This window comes from Lontra canadensis, unplaced genomic scaffold, assembly GCF_010015895.1.
Source record: "Lontra canadensis isolate GAN:19392208 unplaced genomic scaffold, GSC_riverotter_1.0 scaffold41, whole genome shotgun sequence".
Lineage (NCBI taxonomy): Eukaryota > Metazoa > Chordata > Mammalia > Carnivora > Mustelidae > Lontra > Lontra canadensis.
Window position 1 is genome coordinate 4,730,937 of NW_022631035.1, and position 23,530 is coordinate 4,754,466.

General features: G+C 55.8%; 1 protein-coding gene, 1 long non-coding RNA gene and 1 other non-coding gene across 3 annotated transcripts; 1 reads left to right on the top strand and 2 right to left on the bottom strand.

Moving 5' to 3' along the window:
* The first annotated feature begins 1,487 nt into the window (after positions 1–1,487).
* On the top strand, positions 1,488–15,779 carry ST6GALNAC2 (ST6 N-acetylgalactosaminide alpha-2,6-sialyltransferase 2). The gene is made up of 9 exons (XM_032870530.1): positions 1,488–1,693; positions 6,463–6,523; positions 8,925–9,099; positions 9,706–9,874; positions 10,255–10,393; positions 11,412–11,515; positions 13,222–13,305; positions 14,328–14,427; positions 15,466–15,779. Exons 1-9 carry the CDS (start codon positions 1,569–1,571, stop codon positions 15,631–15,633), a joined length of 1,125 nt encoding a protein of 374 aa, XP_032726421.1. The 5' UTR covers positions 1,488–1,568; the 3' UTR covers positions 15,634–15,779.
* A 3,533-nt stretch (positions 15,780–19,312) lies between these two features.
* Positions 19,313–23,276, bottom strand: LOC116875247. Its single transcript, XR_004384168.1, has 3 exons — positions 23,206–23,276; positions 22,625–22,707; positions 19,313–19,541 (listed from the first exon to the last, which is right to left on the bottom strand). It is a non-coding gene; the product is annotated as an uncharacterized LOC116875247 (long non-coding RNA).
* LOC116875525 lies at positions 19,652–19,733 on the bottom strand. Its single transcript, XR_004384208.1, has one exon. It is a non-coding gene; the product is annotated as a small nucleolar RNA R38 (small nucleolar RNA).
* Positions 23,277–23,530: the final 254 nt, after the last annotated feature.

Genomic DNA, 23,530 nt, shown 5'->3' on the forward strand with positions numbered 1-23,530 from the left:
ACATTCTCCAGGATGGATCAACCATTAGGCCACAAAACAAGTCTCAGTAAGTCTGAAAAGAAGGAGAGGGAGAAGGAGAAATTAACAGGATTCCCTTTCTCCATGAAGTAGGAGGCATTTAGAGCAAGAGTGGGCGTGGGATTTTCGGGCTCAGAGAGAGGGTCCCGTGTTTTATTAACCACTGAAGAAAGGGGATAAGGTGCTGATCAAGGGATAAGTAACATCTACAGGGATTTTGATGACTAAAACCCACAAAGATGGAAATGAAACAGATGAAACCATTGATTGAGTCGTGCCTGTCAAGACGGTAGCAAGGAGCAGCTCCATGTGCGGACAGTCTTGGAATGAAGGGAACAACGGTCCCCTTGTGAGTGCCCGCCCGTGACCGTGACTTGGCCCCATAAGAGGAGGTGAGAGAGCGGAGCCTGAATGACCCTTGACCGCCCCAGGCGCCGGCCCCAGCTTCCCGGGAAGCCTTGCAGAGGATGGATACCTGTTGCTTCGCCCAGACTTGCTCGCACAGGTGGAGAACAGGTGAGGGCAGAACGTTCCTGGAAGGGACGGGCGCCTCTCATCCTTGAAGTTCCAGACAGCTGGGGGCTGGGGGCTCTCCCAGGCTTTGGAAGGCGAAGACCCTGGATGCTGTCTGCCGGCGAATATACCGTCCCACCTGCCGCTCGCGCCCGTGGAGGGCTCTTTGAGAGCGGGGTCTGGGGCGGGGGGGGGGGGGGGGGGGGGGGGGGGTGCAGAGCTGCCCTGCCCTTCCAGGTGACGCCCAATCTGGTGACACCAGAGGCCCTGCGGGACCTTTCAGGCCGTCTCTCTGCCGCGGAGAGCTCCAGGCTGGCCGGGGTTTGGAAACGGAATGCAAAGGGACTGAGGGTCCCGGCGGCCCGGGACGGCCACCCATCCTACGCCTCTGGGAGCCCTGCCTCCCCTGTCCCTTCCACCTCCGACCCAGGGTCGGCTTCTCCATCCTCCCCGGCCCGTCCTTTCTCCCGCACTTCTGGACGGGGCCGAGGTGCCAGGGCCGGACCGATAGGTCCCGAGGGTCCCTCCGAGGGGAGCGCCCCCGCCGCGGCTTGCCCGGCGTCAGACGTCCGGAAGCCGCGGGAGCTGGCCGGGAGCCAGCAGTGCTCGGCCCACCCGGCAGGTGGCGGCGTCTCCCCGCGCCCCGCCCCTCTCGCGGGCACCCACCCCACCCCCGGCCCGCGCGCGCCTGCCCCTGACCGCGGCCGGACAACGCCCGGGCCAAACCCCGGCTCGCGCAGGTGCCGGCAGCCCAAGTGCCCGGGAACGAGGAGAGCGCCAGAGGGGCTCGAGCAGCTCCGCGAGCGGGTGGGGGAGGGGGCGACACGCCCGCCCCCGGGACCCGCCAACGCACCCCCCGAGGGTGCGGCGAGCCCGGGCAGGAGGAGAGCTGCTGGGCGGGGAGGCGCCGCGGGGGCTGGAGGAGGGCAGGGCCCGTGGGGCTGGGCGGCCGCCTCCGGGAGGCCGACCCGGCCCGCCCCGGCCTCTCCCTTCGGCCCGGGACGGCGGCGGACGGGGCGCCCGCGGGCCGGGGCTGCATGGGGCTCCCGCGCGGCCAGCTCTTCTGGCTGCTGCTCCTGCTCGCGGCTGCCTGCTCGGGGATCCTCTTCACTCTGTACTCCTCGGCAGTGGGGCCGTACCCGGGGCCCCGGTCCGGAGCCAGGTAGGGGCTGCAGCGCCGTCCGACCAGGGGGTGTGGGGGTGGCGCGGGGCGCCCAGCCGAGGCCTCTCAGTCTGCCCGCCGCGTCGGCCTCCCTGGGGTGGCTCGCGGCGGGGACTCGGGCCGCGGCCCTTTGTCCCCAGAGCCTCCACCGGGGCCACCAACCTGCGCCACCCGGGCCCCACAGCCTCTGCCGGGGCCCGAGGGGAATCTCGCCCCTTTGCGCACTGGCTACTCGCTCCGCGGGGCCTTGTGGGTTCATCCCTCCGGCCGTGATTCCACTTTGTCCAGATCTGGCTGGGTCGTCGGGGTCGGACAAAACAGCCCCGTTTTTGTCAAGAACCGTTCCTCGCTAACGTCACATTTCTCCGACTCTACTTTTGGGGGAGGGACCCAAGACTCCCGGTTCCGTCTGCGCCCTCCCCGCGCCGGGTCGCGGCTCTGGCCCGCGCGCCGTTCGCTGCGTTTATTTTGATAAAGCGCCGTCTGCGCGCGCTCTGGCGAAGCGGCGGCCAACCCCCCGGGACCAGGGGCCGATCCCGGGCTCCGTCCAAGCCCCCCCAACACCCGCCTCCGGGCTCCCCTCCCTCCGCTCGCCCAGCGCGCACCTTCCTTGCATGTGTGCCGGGCAAGGACGAAGCTCCGAGCCTGCGTCGGTAGGTGATGGTGCCAGGTACTGAAGAATTTGGTTTTCCGTCCGGAGGCGAATCGAGCTGTGCAGGAGTCTGGATTTAGGGGGCCGCCAGGGCCCCCCCCACAGGCTCGCCCACCCGCGAGGCCGGGCTCTGCCGTCGGAGCGCCTCCCCATCTGCGCGCTCCTCACCGAACCGACGGGATGGAAGGCAAGTTAGTTATCCGTTCTCAGGAAACGCGGTCCGAAGGCATCTAAAGTTGCAAAACAGCACGAGAACACCTGCAAATCCTTAGGAGCCCAGTGGCTCTAGAACAGAGAGGTGCCGGCTGCGGGGACCTGGAGCCACTACACCTGCGGGTAGTCAGGAGTTGCAGAAGGCGAGGGCCTGGAAGGTGGAAGGTGTGGTTTAAGAAAGAATCCTTTGTGAATTTTACGTAAAAATGTTTTAAAACACATTTGAACATCCTTTGAAAGTATCTAATAAACTTCAAATGTGAGGGTGTGGGACATCCACTATGCCTCCACGGAAGTTTAGAAAGGTCTTTCCTCTTTTTAAAAAGCTCATACCAGCCAAGAACGTGTCCGTTTTCTTGCTGTTCCCCTAAGGTTTGCGATTTGGCTGAGCCCCAGGGGCTGGCCAGGAGGGCCCCGCTGTAGGGGGTGGGTATTGAGTACCCCAGAGAGTGGGTGGGGAGCAGGCTGTGTGACACCCCCCCCCCCGCCCTGGGGTGGGAAAGCAGATGGCCTGGCCACCTGGAGAGCTTGGGAAGGAACTGGAGTGCCTTGGGGCCTGGTCTTTCCGCACCTGAGGGCTGTCATTGCAGGCTGGACAGGGGAAGCCAGCCCGGGAATTCACCTGTGGCAGAACAATCTGGGTCAGGAGTTTCCAGGCATTGGGATATCTAGACTTGTCTTTAAAAAAAAAAAAAAAAAAAAAAAAAAGGGGGGTGCCCGGGTGGCTCAGTTGTTAAGCTTCTGCCTTTGGATCAGGTCATGATCCCAAGGTCGTGGGATGGAGCCCTGTATCAGGCTCCCTTCTTCGCTGGAAGCCTGCTTCTCCCACTCCCCCTGCTTGTGTTCCCTCTCTCACTGTCTCTCTCTGTCAAATAAATAGGTAAAATCTTTTTTTTTCCCGCTTAAATATTTTATATATTTATTTGACACAGAGAGAGAGAGCAGTGGGAGGCGCAGAGGGAGAGGGAGAAGCAGACTCCCTGCCGAGCAGAGAGCCCAACACGGGGCTTGATCCCAGGACCCAGAGATCACGACCCGAGCCCAAGGCAGACACCCAACCGACTGAGCCACCCAGGCACCCCAATAAATAAAATCTTTAAAACATAATAGTAATTTGGGGGGCACCTGGGTGGCTCAGTGGGTTAAGCCTCTGCCTTCAGCTCAGGTGATGATCTCAGGGTCCTGGGATCGAGCCCAGCATCGGGTCTCTCTGCTCAGTGGGGAGCCTGCTCCCCTCCCCCTCTCTCTCTCTGCCTGCCTCTCTGCCTACTTGTGATATCTCTCTCTCTCTCTGCCAAATAAATAAGAGAGAAAAAAGTAATAATTAAAAAAAAATCCTTTTTAAGGGTGGGGTGGTGGTGGTAAGGATAGATATAGGCTGCCCTGGTTATCTGACACTGTCTGTTGTCAACATTATTTTATAAAAGAAAGGACATCCAGGGGCCTAGAATTCCTAAGAGTAGATCCAAATTGAGTAGACTTTGTTTTATGGGAAATGTACCGCAGGGCTCCCTCCTTATATGCAGTTTGGCTTTTCCTCTGTGTCAGTCACTCACCCCCAGTCAGGTCTGGAAGCAGATCAGCCTCCCCCCCCCCACAGACAGGTCAGTAGGAGCCTGAAAGAATGGTAAGTCACCGTGCGGCCATCACTTCCCTCCCCCTCCGATTTTGTCATGCCCCACCGGTGCAAGAAGGGTGATATTCACAGAGTCAGATATTGACAGAGACCACACTCACGTTATATTGTTATGATCGTCCTATTTTATCAATTGTTGTTTTTCTCTTACTGTGCCTCATTTATAAAGTAAACTTTAGCATTCCTTTGCATGAAAAGGAGGAAAAAACATAGCATGCGCAGAGTTCCGTACTGTCCACGGTCACAGCATCCACTGGGGGTCTTGGAGCTTACCCCCAGGGTAGGGGAGGACTACTGTACAAGGTCCTTATTTCTCCTCAGGCCAGTGAAATCTGCGGGAGGGGCATAGGGGGGCTGGCTCCCTTCCCCACTTCTTCTGGGCTCATCTAGAAGGTGTGTCTAGAAGCCCTTGAATTCCTAAGGAGGGCTGGGAGAAGTCAGAGCACAGAGGGGGGTTCTGGAGATAAGAAGGCCTCCCTAGACTGGGATGTTCAGGGCAGCAAAACAGAACTGGGAGGGGGGCTCCCCAACCCCTCGCCTGCAACTCTATCCCTCTGGTCTCCAAGCTGCCCTGGCCAGCAGCTCCCTCCTCTGGTTCTCAAGCCCGGCTCCCACAGAATCACCTGTCCAGGAGGCCTAGACCAGTCAGATCAGAACTGCAGGGGTGAGGCCCTGTGCGCAGGTGTTTTTCAGACGCTCCCTGGGAATCGTCACCTCCCCTGAGGCTGTGTCCTGGGGTCCCGGTTCCTCTTGAGAGGCTGTTCTGTTGTACTGAGGAGAGGAACTACAGGGTGTGGGGGGCAGGTGGCCATCCGAGGGGGAAAGGGAGAGATGGGGGAAGGGATCATCCCTGCCCCTCCCCGTCTGCCCTGTGGGGTTCTACGGAAACCTGAAGTGAGGCAGGTCACAGGCAGGCTCCCTTGTGGCCCAGCTGGCTCAGCAGGTCAGAAGCAAGAACAAGAGGCCTCTGTTTCCTTGCAAACAGCCTGGTGATCCAAAGTCCTCCCCACCTGCTTCCCTGTGGCTGTGGGGGCTGGGGGAGACAGGAGTCCAGGAGAAGCCGGACACCCGTTTGAGTAGACAAAGGCCCCTATTCCTTCTACGCTCTTTGCCATCTCCCCAATACAGGGGTCGCCTGGGAGGTGGGAGTAGGGGCGGAGCAGTAACATGGGCCCCTTCCCTCCCTCCCAAAGGGACACAGTCGTAGAGGTTGTCATAACAAGGTCCTTTCCCTTCCTCCTTTAGGTAACAATAGCTACCATTTAGAGGACACTTTTTGTGTGAGATAATATCGAGTCTCTGTGTGAACCCTTCCAACAACTGGAGATGTGATATGATTTTTTTTAATTTTATTTATTTATTTGATCGAGAGAGACAGAGAGGGAACACAAGTGTGGGTGGGAGAGGGAGAAGCAGGCTTTCCGCCGAGCAGGGAGCCCAATGTGGGGCTCGATCCCCAGGACTCCGGGATCATGACCTGAGCCAAAGGCAGACACTTAATGATTGAGCCACCCAGGCGCCCTGGAGATGTGATATGATTAATAATGATAATGAATCAGTTGATTATATCTGCTGCCCAGATATAGACACCAAGGCTTCTAGAAGTAACTTCCCTAGACCGTGGGGTATAAACCTAGGGAGTGAGCCTTCAGACACGTGTCTTCTATGGGGAGCCACAGGGCAGGAGCCAGGATGACCGACCCCAAGGGGAAGGGGGACCACATCATCTGAGACCGACCATCTGTCTCTGGGGACTTGGCAGGGAGCTCCCTCAGATGACGGGAGGGGTCTGGCAAGCTCGCCTAGTGTATGTTTTCATCCTTGAACCAGATCTCACAGTTTTGTAAACTCTACATTTTTGCCACTTGCCATGGGATTTCTTAGATTTCTGGGTTTAGAGAGCTGAGCAAAATATACTAATGTGACAATATATATTTTTTAAAAGATTTTATTTGACAGGCCAAGTAGGGGGAGCAGCAGGCAAAGGGAGAAGGAGACAGACCCTGATGTGGGGCTCGATCCCAGGACCCTGGGACCATGACCTGAGCCAAAGGCAGACGCTTAACCAATGGAGCCACCCAGGAGCCCCTAATGTGACAATATTTTTGTTCCTAAAGAGGGAGACATGGGCACAAATCAGAGCATGGCAAGATCAAAGGAATGCCATCTTTGACTCTGACAGGCTTTAACAGCCTCCGGGGCTAAGAATCAGACAGAAGGTTCCGAGGGACAGGTCTGAGCCCTGCTTTGCTTCTGCTTCTCCCCCAGGAATGCCACATCATCTCGAGCATTCTTTGGACACAAGGCATCAAACGCTGGACTGAGAAAGGTACAATGGCCGACTCTCCTTGCGATTTCGAGCATCAAGTTAGCGGGGAGGTGGGGACAAAGAGAGCAAATGAGAACGTTCTCGTGAGACTGCTGGGGGGAGCTCTCTGGACCCCATAAACATGAAGCTTCGAGCTGAGTGGCCAGCCAGACCTGGCCACCAGGGTTCCCTGTACCCCAGGAGCAGAGAAGGGGTGTAGCCAGGAGAAGAGTTCTTGGGAAGCCTTGTAATTTATCTTTAAAAGGCCCGTGAATTTGACATTCTACTCAGAATGCCTTTTTTTTTTTAAGATTTTATTTTTAAGTACTCTTTGCACTCACCTCGGGGCTTGAACTCATGACCCGGGGATCAAGAGTCAGGTATTCTACAGGCTGAGCCAGCCAGGCACCTTCTTACTATAAAATCCCTTCTTGTTATGAAATTCACACAATTTTTAAACGGATCTCCATGGAGTAGACCAACAAACCTTGGAAAGATGCTCCATGCCTGCCTACGGGGTTGAGAACCTTCTGGGCCCTGCTCTGTCATAAATCATGTTGCCTGGAGCACTTCACCCACGTTCTCGTGCAAAAGCCACACGGCACCCCTCTCGTGTAGCTTTTATAGATGGACACAGTGAGGCAGAGAGGTCAGGTCCTGGCTCATTCAGGTTTAAGAGCTGTGCCCAAGACACAAGACACTAACCTGGGACTTGTTAGTGCGGCCTTAGGGGAGAAAAGATTTCACTGCACGTCAAACCTAGCGACAGCTGAGCTGTACAGAGACGGAGCTAGTAGCCCTGGGCAGGTGAGGGGGGGTCCCCGTCTTGAGAACAGAGGCGGGGTGGACCCTTGGCGTGCAAGGCCAAAGAGAAGCCTCAAGCATCTTATGGGAGCTTATGGGTCGTCTTTAAGTTTCCTAAAGCCCTGTGCACCTGTGCTGCTTGATGCAAACGTATCTGAACCAGGTTTAAAAAAAAAAAAGGATTCTGGGTGGCTTTTGGATACACATAACAAGTCAAAAATATAGAATAAAATGAAGAAATGGCAGAATAAAGGTAGGAGAATCAAACAATGTCATGTAGATAACTGCATGGAAGATCAGCCACAAGGTGTAAGGGATAGGCCATAGATCTGGCTCTGAGCTTCCTGGTGGCCCCGGGGAAGAAGGAAATTTGCCATTGTGTCCATGAGCTAATAGCAAGCCAGCTGCCCAATTGGAGCACAGCCTTTCCCAATACAAAGACCGGGGAGTTTTCCCCTGGCCTCTCTTAAAGGCGGCCCTGGAAAACACCCCAGAGATGAACTGAACGGTAATGATATTAGTCGTCAGTTCTTCCAGAAAGCCTGCTTTGAAAATTTGTTTTCAAATTTGAATTTGTTCCAGCAAGACTGGTATCTTAGGAAACAATTTGAGCATAACACAAACTTTGTGTTTGCCTCTGGGTGACTCTCATTGCGAACACGAAGAGTAAATGCAGAGACCCACGCCCAACCCGAGGGAGCCACGAAGAATACGCGAAGTGTGCACACATGTGCCCGTCAGATAAGCACTTCAGGGTTCTAACCCTCTTCTCACCACTCCCCAGTAACTCTCAAGTCCCATCTTTCTGACGCCCACTCGCACAAGCAAACGTCAGGTCTCCTCCAAGGCCAAGGGCCACGTGTTTAGTAGAACGTGGCAGATCTTAACCACGGGGTGAGTGAGCCTGGGCCTCCAGCTTTGTTAGGCCCCTCATCCGTCCAGTCAACCACAGACCAAGCTCTTGAGTGTTGTGCCCCTGATCCCATTGGCCCCAAAGCCCTGTGGTTTTGACGGTACCTGTTTTGCCTAGTGCGCTTGGTTTTTAGGCATCCATAGGTAACGTTCTAGCAGAACTTACTGTACGGCTCTTTCCTGCCCTGGTCAAACCAGCGGCCTAGCAAAGAGCCCCCTTCAGTGGGAAGGGGAGCCCCAGCCAGGCCGAGGCAGTGAGGCATTCAGACATTAGGGGCTGCAGGCAGGTGAGGATGGCCAGAGCTAGGATTTGGGTCCAGACTGACAGATTCCAAAGCCCAGGCTGGAATTCCTCCATCAAAGGGCCAGCAGGTCTTACACATTTGGTGGGAAGGTGCGCCACAGTTTCCCTAGGTGTGAACTGAAGGAATAGGAGGCCAGAGCCATCAGGCCCTGGATAGGGTGGCATCCAGGAGGGAGAGAGAGGACTGGGCTTGGGTAAATCCAGAAAGCTGACCCCACCACGCTGCTGGGCCACAAGCCAGCTCAGCGGGCAGGTTTGGTGGACCAAGTCCGGAGGGGAAGAGCAGATCTTCCCCCCCCCACCCAACCATCCTGCAGGGGTCTGCAGGCTCCCATAGGAAGGTTCCCACCCGCCATAGCCTTCAGCTAATGGAGCTTGGCCCTCTTGCCTCCTGCCCCACAGAGCCCGCACTGCCAACACCCACTTTATCAGGCCATCCAGAAGCACCCCCACTTCCGCACCCTGTTCGATCTCTCCATTCCAGTACTGCTCTCGGGGGCCCTCTTCACTCAGGAGCTCTGGGACAGGCTGAGCCAGCATAAAGCCCCCTATGGCTGGCAGGGGCTCTCCCGCCAAGGTAACCGGAAGCGGCTGCTTCTTGCCCAGCCCTCTGACCCCAGAGAATCCCTTCCTCCTGCTTTGGGCCCACATGCCGACCCTGCCCTCACAGCACCTTATGGGGACCCCCACCCTGCCCCTTTGCTCCCAAGTAAATTTCCAGGCTCGGACACCGCCCCCCCGCCCCCCCGCTGCTGTGTGACACCTGCTATACTCGCCAGCACCAGGGGTCAGGGAGGGTTTGATGTGCAGCTCCTGGGACCAGTGTCCAAAGGTGATCAAGAACAGCCCGCCTGTGGTTCCCGCAGTGGGAAACTGCCCAGAGACCCCACCCCCACGCTCACTCTGCCCCCCAACCCCCGCGAGCCTCAGATTATTTTACTGTGAACATTCAGTTTTGAGAGGACTAGTGATTCAAGTTCTTGAGGTGACTGAGGGTACAGTCGAATCCTCTCCCCCCGGTTCAGCCCAACATTGCGCTCTCCGCACCCCCCCGCCCCGTGCCTTGGTTAGGGCTGGTGTCAGGCCTCTGGCAGGTGGCGTGCCAGAAACAGTCTCGGCACAGCCCCGGCCCATGGGACAGCACCCCACCCCCATGGCACCCTGCCCTGTCTGGCACCCACAGCCATCAACTCCACCCTGAGCCTCCTGAATGGCTCCGAGAGCTCCAGGCTGTACGCCGCCTCCGGGAAGCCGCTCTCCAAGTGCATTCGGTGTGCGGTGGTGGGGAACGGAGGCATTTTGAATGGCTCCCGCCAGGGGCTGAACATTGACGCCCATGACTACGTGTTCAGGTATGGGGCGCAGGAGGTGGGGAGGAGCGGGAAACGGAGCTAGTCCCCACCGGCCCCTGGAGGAGCATCCTCGGGGAGGGCCATGGGCAGGGGCAGCCCCGGAATAGGCAGGTGGGCCCGGACAAAGGCATACAGGGGGACAGACCCTGAAGGTGGGAGTGTGGGTGCCACAAGCCAGTGGGGAGGGAGCCACCAGGGCCAGATGTGCCCATTTCCTTGAGGTCTGGAGGAATAGGGAAGGGCTGGATGGGATGGGCCACCAGCGCTGGTGCCTCCCTGGGCAAGGGACATGGTCTGCACAGAGGCCTGGGAACAGGTGCGGAAGTACAGCACAGCATGGTGTGACCATCGGGAGGCTGATGGGCCTCTGTCTGGACCAGACTCAATGGTGCTGTGATCAAAGGCTTTGAGAAGGATGTGGGCACCAAGACCTCCTTCTACGGTTTCACCGTGAACACAATGAAGAACTCCCTCATCTCCTACCAGAATTTTGGCTTCACCTCCGTGCCACAAGGCCAGGTGAGGCTTCTGATGGGCCTGCCACTGTCGCGGACGGTCAGTGCCACTGTTCCCAGAGCGCCCTCTGTGTGGCGAACCAAGTGGCCCCAGTCCAGTAGACAGAGAGCTTGTGCCAGGATGCTGGGTGCCTGGGATGGGGCCACTGAAAAAATCAGCTGCCTCCAGGGCCCCCTGATCTTATGAGCACTGAGGCTTGTCTCCCATTTCCCTGAGTGGCCTTCCTGACCCCACAGCAGCCTGTGAGGGAGGCTGAGGTTCAAAGGCACGGGGCTGCGTGCCCAGCCAGGAAGTGGGGGAGCCGGAATCCGAGGCCGCCTACCGCCTCCAGCTTCTTGACACACCCAGCTGCGGGAACACCGCTCTTCTTTCAGGAGCCGTTTGGGTGCCACATAAAGGGGGGAGATCCCAGTAGGACTGGGCTGAGTTTCTAGAAGCTTCCTCCTCTAAGTGGGAAATTCAGGAGTGTCCTAGCCAGAGCAGGACCTCTCCTAGCTCATGACAAAACAAAAAAGAGCACATTTCTGGCCACACTACCTGCATGAGTTACCACGGTGTTAACATCACCCCAGACTTAGTAGAAGCTTTAAACAACATACATTTATTATCTTACAGTTTCAGAGGGTCGGGAATTTGGGAACAGCTCAGCAGGGTGGTCTTAGCTCAGGATCTGGGTGTTTGCCAGGATCCACAGGGGCTACGGGCACTTGAAGGCTTGACGGAGGCCACAGTCAAGGTTGTCACACACCATCCCTTCTGCTTCGTTCCATCCATTAGTCACTCAAGGGGATGGCAAGGAAGCCGCACCTCTTGCAGCATGCCCAAAGATTTGTGAGCAAGTACTGAAACCAGGAGAGGGAGACCAGTGGGGGGGGGGGGGGGGGGGGGGGGGGGGGTTCCAGGCAGAGAGCAGAAATTCTCCCATCAGGACAGGTGGCAGGACCAGGTGGCGGGCTGAGCAGGACATGGTCCTGTTCGGGGGGCTGGGGGGACTGGATCAGTGTCTCTGTCGCCCCGACAGGACCTGCACTACATCTTCATCCCCTCTGACATCCGGGACTATGTGATGCTGAGATCGGCCATTCTGGGTGTGGATGTCCCCGAGGGCCCTGATAAAGGGGACAGGTGAGCAGCCAAGCTGGTGTGGGGTGTGGCACTGCTGGACCCACTGTCAGGGTGGGAAGGTGGGTGAGGACAGCAAGAAAATCTCCAAGAATTCACAGACTACTGGGGAATTATGCTCTTTTCCCTACCCCCAGAGGAGCCCGGGTAGCCCTCCCGGTCCCCAGGAGCCCACCCAAGGAGGCAGGCTGTAGCCCCGAACACACACAGCCCCCCCGGCCGGCAGCACGGGCTGTGCCTGTCCGCTCCTGACTGCTGGCCGGCTGAGCACACGGTGTCTGGAAGCAAAGGGGGGGGGGCTGGTATCCATGCCACTCGTCCCCATGGGCATCCTCCCAGGACTGTGCCCATGAACTGGAGAGCAGATGACATGGGCCCAGAGTCCGGCAAAGAGAGAACAAAGGGCACTCTGTCTTTTCTCCCGCACCTTCCTGGGCAGCAGGCTGGTGTCCAGCTCCTTTGAACCCTGTCCTGGCCTCAGCTGGACCTTCCCCCTGTGGTGCTGAGACAATTTCTCGTCCCAAAGTCAAATCCTTAGGTATCTGTGCCTCCTCTGTGGCCACAAAAACCAGCCTTCCTATCCCAGTGCTCCCAGACCAGGCCGCCCACCCCCAAAAGAGCAGATTCTAAGATCCTTAGGGATTAAGCCCTCAAAGGCCAGGCCCGCTTGCTCTGGCCACCTGAAAACACCCCCCCCACCCCGCCCATGACGATCCAACAATCACTCCTGACGAGGCATCTGGTCATGAGGGTGGGCTTTGTGACACGGGGGGGACTGGGCCCTTGGGGGGGCTGGCTCAGAGACATCGATCGGGTGGTCGTAAGCCTCCCCAACACCAATGAGCTCCCCCTCCCATACCCCCAATCCGTCCCCTACCCAGTCCCCCTCCCAGTCCCGGTCCAACCACATCGTCCCTTCCAACCAGCAGGCCTACTCCAGCTCTGCTGGCCCAGCCCCCTCTCCGTCCCCCACCCGGGGGTCTTCCTCCCGGCCCCCCTCTCACCCTGTCACCCCAACTGCCTCACAGCCCTCCTCCCGGGCTTCATCCCTAACCCCCAGCCCTCATATCCAACATGTGCCCCGAGGGTCTTCCCAAAACCCCACCCCACCCACCTCCAAATCTCCTTCCCAATCTGGCTTGAAATCCCTCTCCCGAAACTCCTCCCAAACTCCTCCCGTGCCGATCCCCCGGTCCCCTTCCCGCAGCCCCGCCACCTCAGCCTCCTACATCGGGCCCATTCGGGGCATCCCATCCTACATCTCCCCCTACGTGCCCCGCTTCCTGAAGGAACCCCCCTTCTTCCAGCCCCCCACCGCACCCCTGCCCCAGAACCAGTGCTTCCCCTGCTCCTTCCCCTGCCCAGCCCGGGAGCCCCCTCCTCTCCCTGACTCTTTCTACTTCCCCCTGCTCCCACCTCCTCCCCACCACCCCCGGGTCAACTGCTCCTACCCGACCCCTCCATCCCTGTTCACGCCCCCCTCCTCGCTCACCTACACCCCACCCACCGAGGTTCTGGTGAGCGGGAAGCCCCACGTGGTGCCCACGGTGCTGCCGGCCACCTTCTACACACCCTTCTCCCGCTACTACACCCAGCCCCGCCCGTACCGCACGCACCGCCGCAGGCCCAGCACCTTTGCCCTCACCTCGCTCCCCAACCTGCCGTATGACGGCCCGGGCCGCTCTGTCCACTTCTTTCATGGGTCCTAGGCCTCAGACCTACTTCGGACCGGAAGCCTCTGCCAGGAAATTCAAGCTACTACATCCAGACTTCATCAGCTACCTGAGGGAGAGGTAGGTGTTGGGGTGGGGAGGGTACACAGAGAACAGCTCCCCCTCCCATCCCCCTGCACACCCACCCATCTCTGCAGGCTTTATGCCCCGGACAGTAACCCACAGGGACAGCCAACCTCTTCTGGGCCCAAACGCAGGCATTCCCAAGGCGACCACAGGGAGGAACCCGGGAATAACAGCCTGCTCTCACTCCTCCTCCCCGCCCTCAGTCCCTCTCCCCTACCAGAGGTTCCAATGGTGGGGGGCAGTGTCACATGGCTCTCTCTGGAGCCATTCTGGTTGTCACTAGGTAAGCGCCACTGGCGAGCATAGACAGGGATACCGTACACAGAAGGCCCCTGCAACCAAGAATTACTTGGACGTCAATAGCGCCATGGCCAAGAAGCCCTGCTGTCGCCCCCTGCTGGCCCCCTCCAGAGCAGGTGGAGGGTGGCGAGTGTGGCTCTGGGTAGGACGACTGGAGCCGGCACTCCGAGCCATCCAACAGAGGAAGAAACAGGCTCTCCAGGAGGCTAGGTGGTTTGTCTGGCAAAGCATAGATGTGAATCCGGGGTGGCCGCCGTAGCGTGGCCTCACTTGGATTCTGAGAGTGTGTGCACACTTCTCTCACCAGTGACTCCGGGCCCAGGCCCTGGGTGCCCTGCTCATGCGCCTCTTAAGGGACTTCTCCTGGAAAGAAAGAAACACAGGTTTCAGGCTAGATCAATAGGCCGCCCGTCCCCTAGCCACTGTGGTTACTTAGCCCAGGGGTGAAGGCAAGGTGTAGCAGACAGGAAAGGGGAATCAGGCTGGGTCCCGCTTCTAGAGCAGGAGAGGGAAGGATTATACCTGTGGTTCTGCCCAGGCCTGCTCCTCTTCTCACTTGATTCTGTTACCCAGACGTTTGCGTTTGCTTTGTTTGGGTTTTCTCCTAAGTGGGGAAGAGCCGGGAAGTTCTGAACGGTTCGGAAAGCGTAGGGGCACAGCCATCCACTGAGACCTACACCTCTTTCTTGAGTTTTGATGCCACTTCTCCTCTCCAGGTTTTTGAAATCAAAGTTGATTAACACAAATTTTGGAGACCTATATATGCCTAGTACTGGGGCCCTCATGCTGCTGACGGCTTTGCACACCTGTGACCAGGTAAGAGGCCTTCTCTTTGAGGGGCCCACAGCAGCAGGGGGCAGGTGTGGCTGTGAACCTAATCTGACCTGATAAGCCCTACAGGAGGCCTGTCACCCCCAGGGGGCCTGGGACTGTCCCCTTGGGGAAGGGATTCGCCCCTGTGGGCAAGGAATTTGCCCCTGTGGGGAAGGGATTCTCCAGCCACAGGAGCAAAAATGGGTGTCTAGAAGGGGCGGGAGGGAGTGCTACTCCCCAGCTACCTCCACGAGGGCTTGGCAGGAACCTTCCGAGGACAGGTGCTGGGCCTCACGTTCCTCCAGCAGCCGCCTGCCCGGGGACCTCTGTCCTTCACCCCTGTGGTATTTAAGGAGCATGTTATCAAACTGTTCTTGTGAAAGCAGAATTGCAACAGGAGTGGAAAAGGACATCCTTTTGGGAGAACATTCTAGAACTGAGCTGGGCAGCAGGTTTAGCCTTCCACACACAGCCTTTGAAATCACTGCCTGAGACGTTCCCAGTGCCGCCCACATGAGCCCAGCAGAGGTGGAGGAGTGGTTTTCAAAGAAGGGCAGTGACCCCCACTAAGGCCAGCACAAAAGCTGGAGGCCAAGGACCACCCCACGACACTGTCCTTCCTTTTCCTATTTTTTTTTAAAGCAGCAGTCCCCTGACTGCGCTCCCCTTAGAACAAGTACTCGTGGACTTGTCTCCACCTCACACTTAACAATGGAGATCATGGCTTTGATCATGAATCACAGACCTGACTTTGAAGCCCAGCCTGGCCACTCACTAGCTCGTGACTGAGGACATGGCTGCTTACCCCCGAGCGCTGCCTCATTTGTGAAATGGGGAGAACACCTGAGGTTATCCCGAGGCCGAGAGAACGTGTCCAAGAGCGCACGGCCTGCCGTTAGCGTGAGCTCCGACTACTGTTCACCCGTGTCTTCAACACGGCATCTAAGGAAGGGGGGGGGTGCCTTTCCCAATTCATGTCACTTCACAAATCTGTCTGCACAGAGCTCAGTAAATGCTAATGCGGTGACTATCCTTGTCCAGGTTAGTGCCTATGGATTCATCACAAGCAATTACTGGAAATTTTCAGACCACTATTTCGAGCGAATTAAGAAGCCACTCATATTCTACGTGAACCACGACCTGTCCCTGGAAGCTACCCTGTGGAAGAAACTGCACAAGGCCGGCATCCTTCGACTGTACCAGCGCTGACCCTGAAGTACCCAAGCCCTTTGTTCTTGCAGAGCTGTGGACCCGTGGGCCCCCTCCCTGGCCCCTCACATGGCCTAGGCGGCCCCCAGTTTTTTCAGCCTCTGAGAAGGGCTCCAGCTCCCCTCCACCAACCCCTTCTTCTCTAGAGAACATAAGAGCTGGACTTGTGACTGTTTTTGAAGCCTGTTCATTGCAGGACACACCATCTTGTTCTTGGTTTCTCCAAGAAGACTCCCCTCGAGGTTGGAGACAGATATCCTGACCTTGGGCAAAGGGAGACGACCGCTCTGCTGGGTGTTTGAAAACTGAAGGTAACGTAATACGAGACTGTGACCCTCACCAGCGAAGGGCAAACACACTTCAGAGCAGAGGCTCTCAAAGCCAGCCGTTGTTAGAGAACTTGACAACGTGGGTGCGGCGACTTTGACATCTCCACTGACCAGGGTCAAGCAGCAGTGCAGGCTCGCACACTCGCCAGCCAGACCCTCCCACGAGCATGTCCAGCCTCCCAGCAACTCCACGACGTCAGACCCTAAGACATGCCTACACCACCCAAGGACTTGACCACTTTCCTTCTGCTCCATGATGAAGTGGGAGCGCAAAAGGCAGACTGTAATTTGAACTAGGTACTCGCATAAATGACAGGATGACCCTTGTGTCTTTTCTGTGTGTTGGGGAAGGGGCTGGGGTGGCACACCGGAGTGTTTAGCAGGCAGATCACTCAGAAAACTCAAGAACCCTGGGCCAGTCGTGGTAATTTGACAGGGGTCAAGTGCACAGAGGGCTGCCCACCTGTGGAAGTCCCACTGGATCGATTACCACTGGCCACTGAAGTGACAAGATCAGGTAAAGAACTCTCCGCCTCACATCGCGAATTCAATAAATCCGGACTCGGCTGATAGGCAGTTTTAGACAGAGCACAGGGGATTCCGTTGGGTTAAGTCTCAACTAACCGAGTCACCTCCATGTAGCCCTTAAGCCCTGGGATTTACTGGCCCCATGACTAGTAGCTCCAGTCTGACCCGCTACACTGGCTACAGGGACAAGAGCCTTCCCGAGGTGGCACTGATCACCACTGGCTAATTCACCAAGGCCTAGGACCTGGCCTCTGGCTCCGTGGTTTTGGAAAGTAGAGCCTATCAGCGTCTCAACAAGAGGGTAACTGTCACCAGAACCAAAATTCTACTTTAGAAATTCATGTGATCAAAGGCCTCGGCTTTCACGATCAGGGCAGCTACTTGAAACTGCTACCTGGGGCTGGCGAGCAGCTTGGACTAGAGGGGAGTAGCCAGCGGGAGGTCATGGCCTCTTAAGCTTGGCAACATGGAACTGTCCCTTAGTCTCAGGGACAGCAGTGTCCTAAGTATGTTTCTCTGGATAGAACTACTGGTCCAGGAAGAAAAGGTCTAATGTGGGAAACATGGTATTGACAGTCCGTTCCGCCATCTGACAGTGACTGTTACTAGTGAAGAAATCCAGGTGCCCTAAGTCAGGGCAGCCAGCGTAGCCCAAGTCAGGACTGAACCCCTTGTATCCAGGACATTTCACTTGTCCCTATTCCGCTCACATCTGTAGCTATCAGAACCTTTGTCAATCCATCAGATTTGAGAAATGCTAACGTCACATTTGTGGGTGGTAACCCATTAAGAGAGGTAGAAAATTTAGTGGGAAACGTGTAAAACATCTGATTGCATCCTCTGGAAATTTGGGGGGACCCTGGTGGCTCAGTCGGGGAAGCGCCCCACTCTTAGGGAGAGAAATTAGACTCCCGCTGAGCCTAGAGCCCAGAAGCATCAGACTCGATGTGAGTTCAGCTGGTGATCTCAGGTTAGATCGAACCCCCCAATGAGCGTGGGGTCTACCTGTGACTTTCTCTCCCTCTGCCCCTCTTAAAACAGTACTCGGAGAAACCTTCATTTATGTAAGAATACGTTTGCGGAGTCTCAGAATAAAATCCCTTTATGAGGGTCTCAACATGAAACATGAAACACATTTTTAAAAAAATTTTATTTATGCTTCAAATCTTAAGCCCAAGATACATTAGCTTCACAGGAAATCCACTCAGAAACCTCTTTCTAGGCGAAACACCTGCTCCCCCTCAGACTCCCCAAAACACAGCGCGTACACGTCATTCTCCGCTCACAGTCCCCGCCCTCCTGCCAGTGCCCCGCTCACACCCAGATCGGCTCAGCTGCGGCGCTCTGCATGTTCCTAGTTACGCCGACTTGACTAACCGCCAGGTATTTTTCGGGGTAAACGGCCACTCAAATTATTTGGTTCCTTTTTGAAGAGAAAATCCAAAGAATCCTTCCAATTGTTCTCCCTCTGGGGCCTCGGTTTATGGGCATGAGCAGTCGGCAACAGACGCAGTGCGGCTCCGCCGGGCGCCGCGGAGGAGACCTGCAAGACCAAAGCAGAGCCGCGCGCGGGCCAGTCACGTACGGGCCCGAAAGCCCGATCTAGAGAGGGAAAGGCGACGGCAGCAGCGCTCGTGCTAACCCAACACGGGGCACGGGCCGCTTCGGAGCAGGCTGCCCTCACCAGCTGAGGTGCGAAGGGAGCAGGCCCGGCGAGGGGAAAACCACCAAGAAGCACTGGAGACCGGCTCGTTCAACCCTCTTCTGGAGGTAAAACTTTTCAAGTCAAACCTGAAGGTCTGCATGAGTCCCACAGAGCAGTTCCGCCGGACTCTGCATCAACGGTAATGCAAGAAGCGGACTTCCCGACTCCCTACCTCGTCCTTTTACTGTTTTACTTACAGGCTGTAAACTGCTGGGGCCAGTCTTCAGGCTTATTCAATCCCACCCCAAATCTAGCTTCCTTGGGGACTGAACAATGATGTGACCTTAAATACAAAAAGCCCATACATACCTCCCAATTTCAACTACAACAAAGGCCATCTGCCCACTCCAAGCCTGGCATTTAAGTGGGAACAAAGCCAGACAACCACCCCGCCCAGTACACTGGGCTACTTTTTGGTCACACGCCAGCCCACTCAGCCCTGGGCCACGCCAGGAGCAGCGCCAGGCCCACTGCGTTGTCCAGAAACGATCTGAGCTAACCCTAGGAGAGCTCCCTGGTGGTGTGAACGAAGCACCTGGAAACCAAATAGCTCTTCTGGCGCCACGGCAGCCCTTCTTTCCCCAATGTCACAATGTGGTGCTGAGGGAGGTCCCAGTCCTGCCACAGCTGGCAGACTTCCGACATTCCCGTCAGTTTCAAAGAGTGCATTCATTTCCTTGAAATATGGGACAAGCACTCTTTGATTCCACAGTAAGAACATGACCCGAAACTGGGCTACTTGCCCGTGTCTGCCCCCTCTCAGAGCCTGTACCCTGAGGACCACTGATCAAGGGCCCAGAGCGTGACAGGGCAGCCACACTACTGGTTTTCAAGTTGCAGAGGGATGACGCACGCCACTGGGGTCTCCTCGAGGTAACAATTCCCTCTGGAGTCCATTCAGGCTGATTCCTGATGAAGCCTGAACCTTTAAGAGCAGAGAGCCAAACCCCGATGCCTCAGAATAGACGGTTTCCCCTCAGCCGAGATGTTCGGACAGGGATAACTCAACATCACAGGCTCGTGGGGCTTCCTAGGGACACGGAAGATGGAAACAGAGACTACAAGCAACAGGGGAGGGGTCCTTTCACTTACTTCAGGCAAAGCAGCTTCGCTGTTTCTCATACTGCAGACATCCAGCCAAAGGAACAAACCCATGTTAAAATCTCCCTGCCCCCAGCACAATCCTAAACCCGGGGCAGGAGCAGCAAACAAACCTCCCACCCAAGTCTATTTGGAAGGGCTCTACTTACATACAAAAGTCTCCGCTTCAGGCCCAGGGCAGTGGACTGGGCCATCTGCCTCTGCAGGATCCTTTCCAGCCTCGGAAACCAAGGCTGGGACTGTTCCTGGCAAGGAGAAATTGCAAAAGAAAAATCTACTCAAGATATACACAGGTAATTCTCAAGCCGCTCACTTTCAAATCTGGCCTAAATTTCCCTTAAAGTGAACTTGGGAACTGAGTTTCAGACATCCATATTCCACAGAAAGGCCTTTCTTTGCCTTCAGACAGGGATAACTTCAGATCATCATGGACTCAGCTCCCGCCAATCCACCAGCCCCCAGGGCTGACACTTCTAGCACACGCAGGCCACTTTGTCCTTACAAAATTCGGCTTTACTTCCCTCATAAGAATTCTCGATCTTGGGGCGCCCGGGTGGCTCAGTGGGTTAAAGCCTCTGCCTTTGGCCTGGGTCATGGTCCCAGGGTCCTGGGATTGAGCCCCCCATCGGGATCTCTGCTCCACAGGGAGCCTGCTTCCTCCCCCCTCTCTCTCTGCCTGCCTCTATGCCTACTTGTGATCTCTATCAAATAAATAAATAAAAATCTTTAAAAAAAAAAAAAGAAAAAATATTAAAAAAAAAAATTCTCAATCTTGTCTACTTTATTAAAAGAACTTCCCTTCAAAGGTAAAAACTGCTGAGACCCAGTGCCTAGATGTACCCAGCACCCCGGACCTGACTGACACTTCCTGCCCTTTTAAAGACAAAGTCCAGGGCGCCTGGGTGGCTCAGTGGGTTAAGCCACTGCCTTCGGCTCAGGTCATGATCTCAGGGTCCTGGGATCGAGCCCCCACATTGGGCTCTCTGCTCGGCGGGGAGCCTGCTTCCCCCCCTTCTCTCTGCCTGCCTGTCTGCCTACTTGTGATCTCTTTGTCAAATAAATAAATAAAATCTTTTTAAAAATTTAATTTAAAAAAATGTATTAAAGACAAAGTCCACCCCACACGAATGTATGGGGTATATATTCCAGTGTCAATAAAATGTGCGGTTACTGGGGCGCCTAGGTGGCTCACTGAGTTAAGCCTTCAGCTCAGGTCATGGTCTCAGGGTCCTGGGATCGAGCCCCGCATCGGGCTCTCTGCTCAGCGGGGAGCCTGCTTCTCCCTCTCTCTCTCTCTGCCTGCCTCTCTGCCTGCTTGTGATCTCTGTCAAATAAGTAAGTAAAAATCTTTAAAAAAAGTGCAGTTACTTCTTTGGGACTTCTCTGAAGGCCAGCTGTACAAAGGAACCTGCTGCCAGAAGGCACCGCCACTCAAGGTCATCTCCTCCTTCCTTCTCCTCTGCGTAAACATGATCCACAGAGCTAGATCAGTTTTTTTTAAGTAGAGGATTATAGATCTGCCCCAAGAGCTACTTATAAATAGCCAGCGCTGTAATCTTGCTGTAATAAAAATTCCCCGAGCTAAAAGTGGATCAGATCATCTAATTGTTCCTGTATGACTGCTCTTGGGGGCGGCCACACAACTCTTGGGCCTCACTCCAGGGTCATTCTCAAGCATGGCTGGAGGTGTACTTCTCCAGCCTTAGATGCACAGCCAGATCTGGAAAACAATAACCCTATTTTACAAGGAAATAAGGCTCCGGTGGGGTTATTTGGTAACAGGCTGGGACTGGAGCCCAGGGCTCTCAAGTTCATCTAATACAAAGTTTCGGCCTCAGCTCTGACATTCTGTCTGGATGGTTCTTTGTGGTGGGGGCTGTCATGCATTGCAGGATACTCAGCAGCACCAACAGCGCACTCCACCCTAGTGGAGAAAGCCCGGGCTAATCGTAACTCAATTATTTCTCAATGAAACTGAAAAATGCAACAGCACTCCCACAAAATGTTTATGGTTCTTTAAAAAACAAGAAACAGCTGTAGAACTCTAAGCCTCTGTTTACTCACTGGCAAAGGACAAAGTATCTACTCCACTTAAGATTGTTGTAACAGGGGCCTGGGTGACTCAGTGGGTTGGGCCTCTGCCTTCAGCTCAGGTCATGATCCCGAGGTCCTGGCACTGAGGCCCTCGTCCGGATCCCTGCTCGGCACAGAGCCTGTCTCCCCGCTTTTCTCTCCATCTGCCTCTCCGCCTACTTGTGATCTCTATCAAATAAATAAATAAAATCTTAAAACAAACAAACAAAAAAGACTGTTGTAACAAATATTTTTTGGGAGACTGCTTGGCAAGGAGGCTAGCAGAGTTCCACACTCCTTCCCTTATCTGGGTAGAACAATTCTAGGAGGCTCACATCCTTGAAATCTAACAGACACTAAAGACACCCTAATCTCTGCAATTCTGCCAAAGAGCTTATTTCTTTTTTTTAATGATGGAAAAAAAAAAAAAAAACCCTTCCCATTTATAGAATTTTCATGAAAAAAAATCCTTACACTCAATAGCTTAAGATGGTTTTCACGTGACTTTTTTCAAAGTCTACAGTCAACACTTTTAATCTCTAAGGGAAATGTGGGTAACATACTTCATTCTAACAGAAAGAATGTCAAGGTGTTATTCTCAAGATAGGTATTTGAACAGCTGAGCTTTGGGGACACCTGGGTGGCTCAGTCGTTAAGTGTCTACCTTGGGCTTGGGTCATGATCCCAGGGACTTGGGATCCAGCCCGGCATCGGGCTCCCTGCTCCATGGGAAGCCTGCTTCTCCCTCTTCCACTCCCCCTGCTTGTGTTCCCTCTCTCCCTGCGTCTCTGCCAAATAAATAAATAAAATCTTTAAAAAAAAAAAAAAAAGAAAAGAAATTGAAGTACCTAAACTTGTTAAAAGAAAATAAATAAAAACAAAAATCTGAGCCTCGAAGCGTCAGAACTCCTCACAAAAGACGTCCTTTCAGACAAGGGTAACTTTAAATCCTCCACAAATACTCTAAGCCCCGGCCTACCAGAGCCCCTTCCCTGAATCGGTCTCCCCTCCACCCCTGGGTGCAGTGACCCTCCCGATTCCACACAGCGACACCTAGTGGCCCCAAATCACCCTGGCCCAGACCCCGCTCCTTTCCGGATTCTGGGTCCCGTTTTCTCACCCTAACCAGACTCCTGCGTCCACGTGCTCCTAAAACCGAACTGAACAGCCGAAGAAAGTGAGAGGCAGGCCTTCCCACCACCCGGACTTCCTCGCGTGCGGTGACCGCGCAGGTCCCGCCGGGCCCCGTCCTTACCCACCGCAGGGATCCATCTGTTACTTTTAAGCTTCAGCCTGCAGGTCTGGCGCCCACGGTCTCCGCAGACGCCCAAGAAAAGCCTGTGGGGAAAGAAAAAAATGAGCTTGGAAAGGGGGGACTGCAGAGTCGCGGCTTTCCAAAACCGACAGTCCCATCCACGGCGGTCTGCAGGATTAAGCAGAACTACGGGTTAGGGCGTCCTCCAGGCGCTCCACGAGGGGCCTGACTTGGCCACTAACCCTGGACGCGAATTAAGAACCGCCCCCCGCAGCCTGCCCCGTGGGCCGGCCTCGGAGACGCGCGGCACACGGTGGTTGTGCGACGCACGGGGCTGCACAGGCTGGAAGCAGCTCTCCCCGGCCCAGGAGGGACTCTCTGGCTCCAGAGGAGGGCCTCCGCGCTCTCCGTCTACACGCGCGGCTCGGAAAGCGTCTTCCGACCCAGTACTCGACCCAAGCCTCCCAGCCGCCCTAGGAAGGAGACCGGCTACCGTCCCCATTCCGCCTCTGAGTAGGGGTAGTCGAATGAACTAGCGCCGGCTCAACGAAAACCTCGTTTTCCCACCTCCACAGCCTTACCCCAGCCAAAGGCCCGAGACTGCTCGTCCCCTTCTTCCCAGACAGAAGCCGCCATGCTTCCTGGCCACGCGGCCTGCCTCAAAAAAGAAGGCGGAGCCGCGCCTGCGCAAACGTCTTTTCGGACATCTCGCGAGAGCTCTCGCGATGTTGAGAAACGGCTCATGGGAAATGTAGTCCAAGCAACCGCCGCTGGGGGACGTCGCATCCTCAGCGCGACTGTGGGGCTGGGGGTAAAATGGTTTCCGCCACCGGGGACAGTAGAGAGCTCGGGGTGGGAGCCCTGATCTCGGAAGAAAACGAAGACAGGCGGTGGCTTCAGCTACAG